We start from the raw sequence: 13,527 nt of genomic DNA, 5'->3' as shown, positions 1-13,527 counted from the left end.
GCGCTCGGTGTCTCAGTCCTCGGTGTTCCTCAACGACGATAAAAGCGAGTCGAATAGTAGAAGTGTCGCGAAAATGACGAGGAGTGTCTCTCGTTCGAGGGAAGGAGAAGGTTGTGACGAGATCCCCTTTTTTTTTTAACAGTGAACGTTTCGTGAGTAAGAAAAGTATCGAGTATATTTTAAGGTCACGTTAAGAATCTCCTCCTTATAAATATTCGATTCAAAAATTTGGAAAGATGAAGTAAAATTCGAAATTCGGGCGCGATCATGTACAGATAAATAACCGTTTAATTATCTGAATATCGTAATATCCATAAAAACAAATGGTAATTTATGATCTTCCTTTACAAGACGTTTATTTATATGAAGTCAATAACAGTAAAATTTAATAGAATAATAAAGTGATAAAATTCAACAGTCTTGAAAATCGTAATTGGCTTTAAGCGTGTATTTAAGCGTATGAAAATATATTTGTGAATTTAGAAAGCATGGTAACTCGATGCAAGGAAGCGAGGAAAATTATATTTCCAATCGTTTTCGATTAAATTATAACACGAAACACGTGCAACGTTCGATTATGTTATATACGTATATATTATGATAAGTGCGATAAAATATTAAAGTGGAGAATTATCGTAATTGAATATTATTAATTCTAGATATTTCCCAACTTTACGAAATACGATTTATAAATTTATAAATTTGAATTCGAATTCGATTTATTATTAGTAGAAACTCGTTGTATTTAGGATGTAGGAAAATAAAATTGGGGAAAGTATATCTGTGGAATTAGATAGATGTAGAACGTTTGCAAAAAAATTATCAAAATTATGATACGCAGCAAAATTCAGCGTTACTCGAAGCGGAAATGTAAAGTTATTTCCCCCGGTCAACAAAAATCACTTGCTCGGATAAAATAAAATGCCGTACTTTCACTTCGCATATTTAGACACGTAATTTGAATATTTTATCTTTTAATAAAATTCTTTCTTCCAAACGGATCGTGATAGGAAAGAATTCCGCGCGATCGAATAACAATTCGAAATAATAAACGAAGGATCTCTCTGAATTTAAATCTCATTGCGATAAAAAAGGAAAGAAAAAAAAAAGTGGGGAAGGAAATTAATTTTTCCTCCGCAAACCGTGCGGACTTGGCGATTCCACGCTTCTTTCTTCTCCTCGAGGCACAGTGAATCCGCTATAGGATTCTTCGTTACACACCGTGCTTATAATCACCTTTCTGCACTCCGTCAAACACTGGCAGCTACGGTGGCTATTGACTATGTAACCGGTTTTGCGTTTGGCCCACATTGCTATGCCCCACGATAGAACTTTCGAGATATCGCGTCCCAGAAGTACGTGCTCTTTTCCTATCAAACACGGATTTCCTCCCATAATCTCCTATATGATCTCGTGATAAACACTTGTAAACAAATTTCTTCTTCTTCTTAACCAACTTAATCTCTTCGTATTATTATAATCGCGAGTTGTTTATCCGAATTAAAGAATAATAGATACTATTCGACGATCGAAATGAAACGAAAAGAAAAAAAAAAAGAGAAAAAAAGAACAGCAAAATGCAACGCCGTGCGTGTTAATTTTATCGAAAGGATCGCGTGATCCGAGAGGATCGTAATCCTCTCCTTCGGTTTCGCGTCAATCGGTGAAAACATCGGTTATGAAAAGACCGAGGGAGCACATCCGGCAAAAAGGAGACGCGAGGAGAGGAGGGCGGCGAACACTCGCAAATTGCGGTATCGTCTGAACGCAGGATTGTGCAACCGTGGTTGCCATAGAGGCAATGCGCGCGATGCATCTGTGTGGTGCATCCACCGTGACCCCGGTTCACGCGCCGTGTCGTTTCGCAGATAACGCCCCATATTCACCTGTCTTCGATTGCATACACGCAGCAGCTGCGTTTATCTTTGCGTTTTTTCAACTCGATCGCAACTGATCCAATGCATCTTACGTCGCATCAAAAATATATATTGCACGTATATTTTTTCCCCCTAATAATTTTAAAATTATCCTAATCGTAATTATCCTATCGTAACGTTTTGCTGCGGCAATCGTTTTGCTTTTTATTAAAATAAAAACTGAAATATCGGTTGTAGGGTATGTATTTAACGCTCTAGATGACGCGATTCTTCCACCGTTTCCCCGATTTCTGACGTTCGCTGCGCGAGCCTGAAAGTGAAGTGCCGTGTTCCGTCCTCGTTAATTAGAATTTATGGCCGTTAGTATCTGAGAATTGAGGTTATATGGCTATAAGGCTACCGTTGGCGGATTTAATTTAGTTGTCCCATTCTTTGTACTCGCAATTTTTACCTTTCCTATTTAAAAATCGAAAATATTTTGCTCGATTCACCGGTTGGACCGGTAATTACGATCAAAGAAAATCGAAACTAGCAAATTCTAAATATAATAAAATCGAATCGTATCTGTTATACTATTTTTTATATCGCACAGATATTTGCTACACCCGCTTTGCGTATATTTCGCTATGCTCGACATTCGTAACCGGAACGACGCTTTTCACCGATCGACACGTGCTAAGTAGTGCATACATTTCTCGACGTAAGAATCCACTTTTCCGATCTTGCGAACCGACTCTGTAATTTCTAATTTGAAAAGCGTCGTGCAGGAATTCGAACGCGTACACTTTTCTATCGTTGATCCAGCCAATTAGCTTGTTGCGCATCCAGCGTGGAGAAATATAGATGGATCCATCTTCCTCTTCTAACTCCCTCTCCCCGATTATTACGATATTAATCGCATCTTGATACTCGAAGGGGTATCTCGAGATATCCATCCATGTCCCGTCGAATTTTTATCGCATCGATAAGAAAATCGATTTCCAATATTCTCGGAGGCTTGGGAGGGGAAAAAGGATTTTCGAGTCGCGTTGAAAATGCTCGTTTGGAAATTAATTTTATTTTACGATCGAATGAGATCCTTTGTGAGATCCTCCTCTCGCGAGAGAAGAGGAGTCGTAAAAAGAAATAAATACTATTCTTAGTCGAAGGATACGGGACGTTAAAATACACGGGGACAAAAGGAACACGATTTCGCCTACGCGGTTGTGGAAAAACATTCAGAGAGTCACACTCTAAATATAGTAGCGCGAATCGTTTCGATTATCTCCCCTGGCACACGATGATTCCTCGATCCGAACGTTGCAAAATTTCCTCCTCCTGCTCTCTAGGCTCCCCTTCGAACGAGATATGGCCTTCGAGAGGAGATTTTAAAAAAGGGAGGAGGGGGAGGGAGGAGAGTTTCGAAATCGAGCGGTGGTTAGATGCAATCCGTTTCGAGAGCAAAACACGGTTGGGAGGAAAGGAAACGAATCGATACGGGAAGAGTTGCGCCGGTTCTTGCGAAAAGGAAAAGAGAGAGAGAGAGAGGAGGAGGAGGAGGAGTCACGCGAATAGAAGATGCCCATCTCTTGAGGTCATCTTGATCTCGAGCCTTGGCCATCGGGGGAAAGTGGACTTTTGCCTTTTATGTCATTCGTGGTCGACTTTTGATTCGTCCCCTTCTCTTCGATAGACTTTTTTTTTTCCTTTTTTTTTTTCTTTTTTAGTAAAAGTCATGTATGCCAAAGATCGAGAATATATTTTTTATGTGATTTTCTTTTCTTTCTTTTTTTTTCTTGGTTCGCTTTCTCGATGAACTGATACGAATCTGGGTATAATATTCGGTCTCAATTAGTTGCAAGGAATTAATTTTAATAATCTCATTTTCTCTTTTCTTCGTTCTTTCTATTCTTTGCTCGCGTTGCGAATCGTGGTCAAAAATCATAGGAAGATTCAAATTTATCGTGCCCTTTTATTTTAATCGGCCAGAGTGGTGCGAATTACGAGAATTCGAGAATCTTCCTCCTCCAATTTGAAAACTTTTCGCCCTCGTCTGTCTGCAATTAGCATTATCTGGCTGCGGGCAAATTCTATTCCCGCTATAATATCAACTTTTGACTGGCACTAATTGTGTAAAAAGCATTAAGCGTAATCTCGGATGGCTGTGGTGTAATAGTTTTCATTCGTCGTTTACCGCGGAAATTACGAAGGTTGTTCGAGTAGAACCTCGAGTGCAATGCACAATAAAAATATAGTTGCAACGTTTAAACGTTATTATAATTCATTTACGTTTTTCGTTTTATTTCCTTTTAAAAAACTTCCCCCTCCTCCCTCCCTCCCTCCCTCCTCTCTCTCTCTCTCTCTCTCTCTCTCTCTCTCTCTCTCTCTCTCTTTCGAAATACTCGAAAAACTGGTATACTGGACGAGAGAAAATATAAAATGCGAGTAACAGAGAGTGGGTTTAATCTAATAGATCTGGTTGCAGAATTTCAAAACTGACTGCTCTTTCAAATGCAACTTTATTTGTAATTCATGCCGCACTTTTACTCGTTTTACGTTTCGTTACCCTCGCTTTCGAAATTTCTAAGTAAGAAGTAAGAATCACGATTACAATTGAATTATTTAACCATTGGAATAAATCGTAATAAACACAGCACAGGTCTCGAGAACTTCGATCGCATAGAAAAAAGAAAAAAGCACAATTTCCAAAAAATAAGAAATCGAAACGCACACTTTGCACAACGTAAATCCACCTACGCGAGAATTATCGCGAGGAAACGCGATAATTTGGTTAATCCATCCAATCGTTCGAGGCAAGAAAATTTCATCGAGAAAAGTGAAAAAAAAATTCATGCGCAAATGTCAGTGGACGGCGGGTAAACGCTCGCTTGAAATTTCGTCGGCCACACCCGTTCCCTCGTTGCACCTGCAAACGAGATATCTCGTTTTCTCTACTCGATGCGATTGGAAACACGCGCTCGCCACCACTTATCGTACCTCCGCGCGATACGTACGGTTTTCTTGTTGTTTTTCGACCGACCGAGCCGCTCCTCTTACGTGAGCCCGTCGAGAACTTTTACGAAAGTCTCGGCTCGAGAAAGTAAAGCGTATCGAGTATTCGCCTTCGGGCTATCTATCTGCTCCATTTTCCGACCCCTCGCGCGCGCGCGCGCCTCCATGTCATATCGCCTCTGTATCCGCCTCTAACATGCAAATAACCTCCTTTTTCCGCGCCGAGAAACCCATTTTTTCCCCTCCTTCGTGATGCAGAAAGAGAGAGAGAGGAGAGAGGAAGTTGCCAATTTCCAACTTTATTCCCCGATAAATCTGGGAACAAGCGCCCCTCCCAGGACGAAGGAAGCAATTTATCGCGTACGATCGTTCGTTGTTTAACGTTTCTCATGCTCGCCGTCGATGGTTCGATACGTCGGCGAAGGAAATCGTGAAAACGTTTCGTTCGTTGTAATTGGATTGCCCACGCGTGATTCCAAATTTAGAGGAGAGAAAATATCGGCTTGAAAGGGAGGAAGGCGGGGGAGGAGTGGATTTTTCGTTTCGACAAAAGGGAAAACTTTGAGAATTCATTTCCGTAAGAATATTCTTGGAATAATAATTTAAACGGCATCTCAAGGCCGCTGTTCGAAAGGCAGACGTAAGAAGCATCTTTGACGAGGTAAGACAAATTGCAACGGGCAGCTGCCGGTTGTCGAGTCTTCGACACGTGCCTCCAAGAACGAAAATATGAAAAATATGAATTTCAGTTTCTCAATTTCTGCGATTTTAAAGTTTTGTATCGCAATTGCGCAAATTAAATTCGAGAATCGTAAATGACCGTACAAGTTAGCAAGTAAATATTATATTATGAACACAATCGAGTTGGAGAAAATTTCAAAATTGCACAATCGGTCGATTCATTCGTTCGTTAGTTTTCCACGATTAACGTCGAAGGGCGAACAAGCGTAATTTCGTGTAATTTCGCGTATTTTCCTGAAAGATCGTAGATTGCTGTCTAACCTTCGAACACGCGCATCACGTGCACGCGAATCCCACCTTAATATTTCTTTTTTTTTTTTTTTTCTTTTCCTTCCCAGAAACAATGGCGGAGAGACTATTGCTTTGTGAGTTTCCTGGTTTCAATTAAGCTTTCGCTTTCCAAGTAACTCTCGTGTTAATTACACTCGTGATATCGCTCCTAGTGCTTTGAGATGAAACCTCGTTTCCTTGTTGTTTCGTTTGAAAAAATTCCTTTCGATCGAACGAATCGAAAAAAATTATAAGATTTCGTTCGACGTGTCAACATTAACCGATCGAATATTTTCAATTTTTCCAACGAAACCAGTTGGCAAATGTACACCACTTCGCATAGATAGACAGGCAGATAGATTTTTCTGTTACTTCTAAAAACTACAAGTAGCTTTTGGCGGCGTGAAAACCAGAAAAACCAGGCGGAGGTCTGGTCGAAATATTTTTCGATCCTCTTTCCTCCCATTTCTTTGCGTTATCCCTATAAATAGAATTTTTTACGAGTCGAAATTCCTCTTTTCTGCAGAAAAAAAAAGAAAAAAAAAAAAAAGATGTTTGCCTCGTCTGTCCACCGATATCCATCCTCCTCCATCTCTTCCTTCTCTCGGAGACACGAGCCTAAAACGAGCCGTGACCCCCCTCGATCGAAGCAGTTTCACCAAAGGGGAAAACAAATTTAAAATGCGATCTCGAACGATTCCTACCGTCATTTACTTTCGCTGAAACCTGTTGTTCCATCGTTTTCTTTTTCTCCTTCGATTTCCTTTTTTCCTCTCTCTCTCTCTCTCTCTCTCTCTCTCTCTCTCTCTCTCTCTCTCTCTCTCTCTCTCTCTGTCGCGTTCTCACTCACCATACGAAAACAGATAAATACTTTCGGCCGTTTTATTATTTATAGCTGGTGATATATGAAATAAGTAAACGAACTCGAAATTTATTTTAACTATGAAGTGTTGCGCGTTTATGTTCTCGATGTCACGGTTGTTACTTTTATTCTTTGCCGGTGGTCGTTGAGGGATAATAATTTCAGGATTTTATACGTATGTGTGTATAAGTACGTATATCTTTGTGATTCACGCTTACGATCTGACGTCAAAAAATAAATAAACAAATAAAAGCAAGTTTATGATTATCATTTTTTTTCTTTCTTTCTTTCTCGAGGAAATAATTTTTATTTTACTTTAAAAAGTCGTTGAAACCGACTTCGAGTCAAACGTAAGGAGGAATTTTATCTCGATAAAATTTGTGGTAATAATCGAAGGAGATTGAACTTTTTTGGAGGGAAGAGGATCTAAGTTAAGAGAAAATAGAATTGTAATTATATTTTTCACTTTCGATCCTTTTTTTTTTTTTTTTTTTTTTTTTGGCAACGAGATCGAAAGTTTCCGGAAGCCTTTATACAGACACGCGCGCGCACAAGATTGAAAGTGTTAACTTATCGAGGCGCGGTAACGTAACGTAACTCATTGAAAATTCCGTTTATTAAGTCAGGATATCCTGTTGAAAACGAAAGCATCACGTACACATTCACCTTTTCGAATAACAATAATAAACAACTGTAATTATTCGCGATAAACTCGCGTGACGAATATTAATTCGACGACAAGAGGGCATGTAACAAATTTAAAGCGAGTTAACAATTTGCGAGACAATCGCGAACTTAAAAAAGGAACAATGGACTCGCCTCGAACGTATTTCTATAAATAGAGTTGAAAAATCTTTTTCAATTTCAATATTCTGCTTCTTAGGATTAAAATCCTAAGCGAGCGAGTCGCAATGTCGTAAAAATATCTCGACGTAACGACGTTTTTAAAAAAAACACTCATACCTATTTTTGCTTTATATAAAAATGTTTATGTAAAAAAGGAAAAGAAAAAAAAATAATTACCTCGCTACTTTTTTTTCGAACCGAGAAGAAAACCGGTATACGCTGTACCAGTCGTGTATTGCTCAATCTACATATATGTTAATATCTAAGCAAACCTTGTTTTCTTATGTATTCCGATGCCCAGTCGGAATACTGGTACAACGTTCGTGAACGTTTGATATTGCGGTAACATTATGCTAATTACCAACACGTTGACACTCGTGATGTAATAATGCATCTAATATTACTGCTCGTATTTAAAATGTTGCTGCCTTAAACGATGCTTCGAGCATCGAAGTCGATGAATCAAACGTTAGATTATTTAATAACTCGACGAATGAATGAGAAATCGAATGTTTGTAAAAAAAATATTCGAGTCGTTAAACATCGATCGATAAAAATTATGTGTAGCATATATATATATATATACATATATAATGCAAAAAAAAAAAATCAACAAATTACGAACCCATCGTACCGTATACCACGTCAACACAATGGATGGAATCGTGGAATTCCTTAGAGAACGCAAGTCGCATTATGCTTCGACCATGGTTGCAGAAACGCATCAATCACTTTTACCGCGACCGCGGAAGAGAAAACAATAATCACCGCGAGGGAATTTATCACGAGCGAAAACGGATTGCAATCACGATCGAGCAATCGATACAGCATTTATTTTCTTCTCGTTTCAAAGCGTCCAAAAATCGTTTCTAGAAAAAAAAAAGAAAAATCGATGCGAAAACGCGTTACGAATAAATCCGTGTATAACGATCGTGTTCTCAATCTTAAATCTTGCATCATGAAAACCTCGATTCGAAATAATGTCGGAATAATAAGTTTGACACTCGTGCTTGTTTTCAGAATTACGATACGCTGAGCAAGGGGAAGAAATCGTGGAGCGTGAGGCTCGGGTTGTCGCGGCAGAGCCAGGCAACCGCGGATGACCCCCAGGGCAAGGGGTGGGGGACGATAAGCGGCGGGAGCGGGATTTCGCGTCAAATGATCTACGGGGATCGATGGCTGTACGGTACGGTTCGGTCTTCGAGGCCTGGTCACGAGCCACGAGGCTTCATGACACCCCCGCCCCCGCCACCCCCGGGAGCACCAGTATTGGTAGTATGTTCCTGTCCGGAATTTCTCGCCGGAACGACGCGGAAGCTCGGCAATTGCCGCAAGTGCGGTGGTCACCGATTGGCTGGTGTACCTTTAGGAGGAACATGTCGGCTACCGCCGATCTCCTCGAGGTCGAGGCCCAGCCTCGCGGGTAAGTTTTCTCGCTTTTCGATCCGAGATATATGATACGATCGAGAGAATTCAACGCGGAAAATTTTTTAATCCTTTTCTTTCGCTCTCTTCTCGCCTTCGTCGTGCCTCCGAAGAAGGAAATGTGAGTAAGGGGAAAAAAGACGCACGCAATTAACACCGTTTCGTATCGTTTAGATCGTTTAGCGTCCCGGGGTGTTAGAGCGCGTTGCTTTAACAAGTCAGTTGCCACGAAATTTCTTTCAAGCGTGACTCGAGCGAACACTCGGGGACGAAACGTTGCCTTGCCATGCAGTTCCACCGTATAGCATTCCAAACTAGTATTCCCCTTCCTTTTTAAATCTTGCCTTATTTTATCGTTCTCTCTCTCTCTCTCTCTCTCTCTCTCTCTCTCTCTCTCTTTCTCTCTCTCCGTTGAACGATCGAGGGAAAAATTGGGAAAATATGTATCGACAGGAGTGCTGAGGTCGTCGATGGACGATCCGTACGACCAGATGCGGCGGAATCGTCTGGTGGAGCCGAGGGCGAGGGCGAGGAGCATCTCCCCCCACCGGCCGTTGTCGCAGCGCGACCCGAGGAGCCAGAGCGTGGCGCGAAACGAGCGGAAAGAGCGAAAGGGCTCGATCGAAGGCACATCCTCGAGATCCGAATGGTTCGACAAAGAGGGAAGCGGGAGCTACGGGGAGGAGGCGACGGGGTGCCGCAAGCAACGGGGGGCCGGTTCGTCGTGCACGGGGGACGAGTGGCTCGAGGAGGAGCCGCTCCAATCGTCGGCGGGTGCAAGGCTGGCCCGAGCCCCGAGAAAGGCGAAGGGGGCGAGGAACGATTGGGGATCGGAGGTTGGGAAGAATCGGGAGGAGGATTGGCCGGGGGGCGGCTGCGACTCGAGGAGGAGCATCCTCGAGTGCGACGTGAACCCGTATCTCCTGTTGAAGAGGCAGAGGGACGAGGACGACCTGAGCGACGACCTGTCGGACAACGCCCTCGAGCAAGAGGACGGGACGAGGTCCCTCTCCACCCTGTTCGATCCCTCGAAGGTGAAATCGATCGAGAGGATACCGAGCAGGAGCTCGGTCGCGGCGATCGGGGGGCAGAGGATAAGGGTGTTCAACGAGCGGCGGGAGATCTCGGACGACGACGACGACGACGACGAGGGGGAGGAGGCGTCGCCGATGACCAGGATCCCGATACCAAAGGTTTCGCCGAAGCGGCCGCCGAGACGGCTCAAGGAGGCCAAACAAACGCTCAAGAGTATTCTGAAGCGGGGAAAGGTGCTCGAGACTAGGAGGAAGAACGTCCTGTTCAACGTGGACAACGTGATATTCGCGCCTGAAAAACCAGCCGAGGTGGCGCGATTGTCGTGGAGCAGAATAGGGAGAATGGCGAGCTGCGCCTCCCCGAGGGAGCAGCGGCGTAGGGATCACGAAGACGACGACGAAGACGACGACGAAGACGACGACGAGGAGGAAGACGACGACGACGACGACGACGACGACGACGAGGAGGAGGAGGATGACGAGAAGGGGAAGGGGAGGGTGGAGGAGCGAGTAGCCGGGTCGCACGAGCAGAGAGAGAAGTATAATTTCATTACCATCCCGAATATCAAGGATCCAAAGAGAGTGGAGAAGAAAGTTGGAGCGAAGGAGAGCGAAGCTAGAATCTCGCAGATCGCGTGTCAAACGTCCCCTGTCGATGGGGGGGTTAAGGTGGATAAATTTGGGAACGCGAAGAAGAAAGAGAAGGCGGAGATGCGCAGCACCACCGTGCAGGGTGTCGTCGTACAGCGAAACTTTATCGCCGATCGCCGTGCGGTTCACCCGTCGAAACGCGAGGGGAACGAGGAGAACGAAGGGAGGAAGAGGATAGAGAAGGTGGAGGAGATCAGGGTGGGAGAGAAGGATGGTGAAAGAAGGATCGAGGAGATCGAGGAACGGAAGGATCGTATACCGGGCATCGCCGTGGACGAGAAGGATTTGATATTGAAATCCGAGGGTGAGTTTGTTCCGGCGATATATTATAAGAATTACTCGTTTCGAACCGATTTTATCGGTCTTCCTTCCGCGCGATATCTCGTTTAGATTTATTCCACGGACAATACTCGTCTCGTGAGAATTCATGTTTTGCAAAACTTTTAGCTCATTGTTGCACAAAGTTCGTTAGTCATCGCGTACTTCTCTCGAGTTTTCTCATTTGGTAGGATTGCTTCTTTTTTGTCTTCCTTTCAATTCATATGACCGTTCAAATTTGCTTGTTAAAAAATACAACGATTCAATTTCCTTCGAAAACATTCTCGAACTAACTTGTGATACTTGGGTTTTACGTATTCTAAATTTCGTTGAAATAATTTGAAACGTTCTATTAACAATAATTTCTCGACAAATGTTCTTGGTTTTAAAACTATAAATCTTTAAACTCGAAACAATTCTCCTTTCTCTACGTATCGCGAGCGTGTAATTATGCTTTTTAGAAATCCCGCGCGTTTTTCTCTTCTTTTCGTGATCCTGCTTAATATTTTAATAATCGGTGATATTTTAGAATATTGTCGCGTTAAACTTTGCAGAAAACACGAAGAAATCATCTTTATCGCGCAGCCAAAGCGAACGATCGTTCAACAGGCCGGAGGTGTCGGCCGGCGACGTGCTTTTCATGGACACTATGCGGCTCAGCCTGTGTAGAAAAGTCAAAGAAGCGTCGCCTCCCCCGTTAGATTCGAGCGAGCAAACGAGCCGGCGAAGAGATTCGTCGATCGAATCGACGAAGGAAAAGGCGACGACGCGAGGCTTCGACGAGGACTCCTCGGGGAAAGAGATCGATTCGTTCGAGATAGAATCCCGACCCGACGGGGCGACGAACGCGAGACAAGTGGAACAAGTTCCTAGAGAGAGAACAAGAAAACCGGAGGCATCGATGGAAATTCGAAGCAGCTCGGAAGGCGGCGAGCCTCATTTCCGAGGGATGAGGCCGACCAGTTGGTCCCCTCCGCCCGGTAAACCCGGCAAGCATCGTTACAAAATCAACAACTCCGAGTCGACGAGGTCGAGAATCGTGGATGAACCACCGTTGAAAACGAGTTGGAGCACGTCGAATCCTTACGGATCGTCGAAAGTGGAGATCGGTGGTGGATCGGCGAGCACGGAGAGTAACGTGTACAAGATCACGGTCAGCCCCCGGACATCTCCTCTCGTTCACCGATTGCAAATAGGCCCAACGGCGGCCAACGGGTCGAGGAGAACGTCGATTTTGATCAACGGTGACGCAGCAACACCCACGGCTGAAACGTCGGGGGACAATAAAGTGACGATCAGCGTCGGCGGCGAGGACAGCGTTTACAATCCAACGGTGATCTCGGTCAACTCGGAAAATCCACCGCGGATAAAGAGTTCAGGCGAGAAGAATCGGACCCTCGTCATCCTCGACAACTACAAATCCAATATCGTGGTGGCGTCCTCTAAAGAGGGTAAGGGTAAGGAGGATACGAGGCCGTTGTTGAAAACGATCGAAACGATTGAATCTGTCGAAGAGATCGAGCAACGATCGAGAAACATCGAGAAATCCGAGAGCAACGCTACGACGATCTCCAATACGAGTCCGGAAACGACAGTTGACTGCGAGAAGCGAACGAAATCGATCGTGGAAGGTGGTGGTGGAGGGTCTTCTCTCGTGGAGAGGAACGCCAAGTTTCACGCGGCGAACGAGAGAACGGGGGAAAATTCGTCGAAATTTGCCTCGTTGTCGAAGGAGGCGTTGATCTCGAAGCTGCTCGAGGATTCTCTGAGGAAGGCGCGCGAGAACGGGGAGATCCTGGACGAGGACAGCGGCGAGGCCATTTTGAAGATACTGAAGCAGAGTTTGTTGAAGAGCAAGGAGTACGAGGGTTCCGAGTCGACTCTCGAGGCGAATTACTCGAGAGCGTCCAGCTTGAATTCGGAGGCCGACTTCATCTCGACCAATCTTTTCCTCGAGGAGAATCCTTACGAGGTAATCAAGGAGCCGATTTACGAGGAGATACCGGATGAACCTCCCCCTCTTCCACTCAGCCCTCCACCCACGGAAGATTATATAAAAGACAGGATATATTTCGGTGACATCGATTACTACAGGAAGAGTAGCTCCGATCAGTTCCTCGGATCCTACTTGGCCGACAATGTTTACAAAAAATCCAACCCCGAGGATCTTGGGGAGACATATTTGTCGAAGAGCCCCGAGGATTTCTTCAAGAAAATGTCCACGTCTCCCGAGGAGGGGAACATCTCGAGTAAGTTCGAGCTGCTTAACTTCCTCATGGACACTAAGGATCGAGCGATATCCATCGAAGAGGAGGAGGACGAGGACGACGAGGACGAAGAGGATACGGAGGGAGATTTGGAGGCGCTCTATGAACAAAAGGAAACCAGCCTGGGCGACCTTAGCTCGAAAAGTTCGCAGATATCCAACGTTTCCGACAGCAGCGAGGAATGCAACATTATATTGACCAGCTCGTCAGAGACGTCAAAAGTGAGTTTCTACATATATATATAT

General features: G+C 44.1%; 1 protein-coding gene across 1 annotated transcript in view; it reads left to right on the top strand.

Moving 5' to 3' along the window:
- RhoGEF64C (Rho guanine nucleotide exchange factor at 64C) overlaps positions 1 to 13,527 on the top strand; it is a 37,466-nt gene that overhangs the window by 19,696 nt on the left and 4,243 nt on the right. The window contains exons 3-5 of the mRNA XM_031917674.2: positions 8,608 to 9,010; positions 9,466 to 11,001; positions 11,570 to 13,503. Coding sequence (XP_031773534.2) covers positions 8,608 to 9,010; positions 9,466 to 11,001; positions 11,570 to 13,503 — 3,873 coding nt within the window. The remainder of the gene's footprint in view (positions 1 to 8,607; positions 9,011 to 9,465; positions 11,002 to 11,569; positions 13,504 to 13,527) is intronic.

Source organism: Apis florea, unplaced genomic scaffold, assembly GCF_048593485.1.
Source record: "Apis florea isolate Af1SG1 unplaced genomic scaffold, ASM4859348v1 contig_3367_pilon, whole genome shotgun sequence".
In the NCBI taxonomy this organism is placed as follows: Eukaryota; Metazoa; Arthropoda; class Insecta; order Hymenoptera; family Apidae; genus Apis; species Apis florea.
The sequence above is the reverse complement of the archived record's forward strand: the minus strand, read 5'-3'. Positions and strand labels throughout refer to the sequence as shown.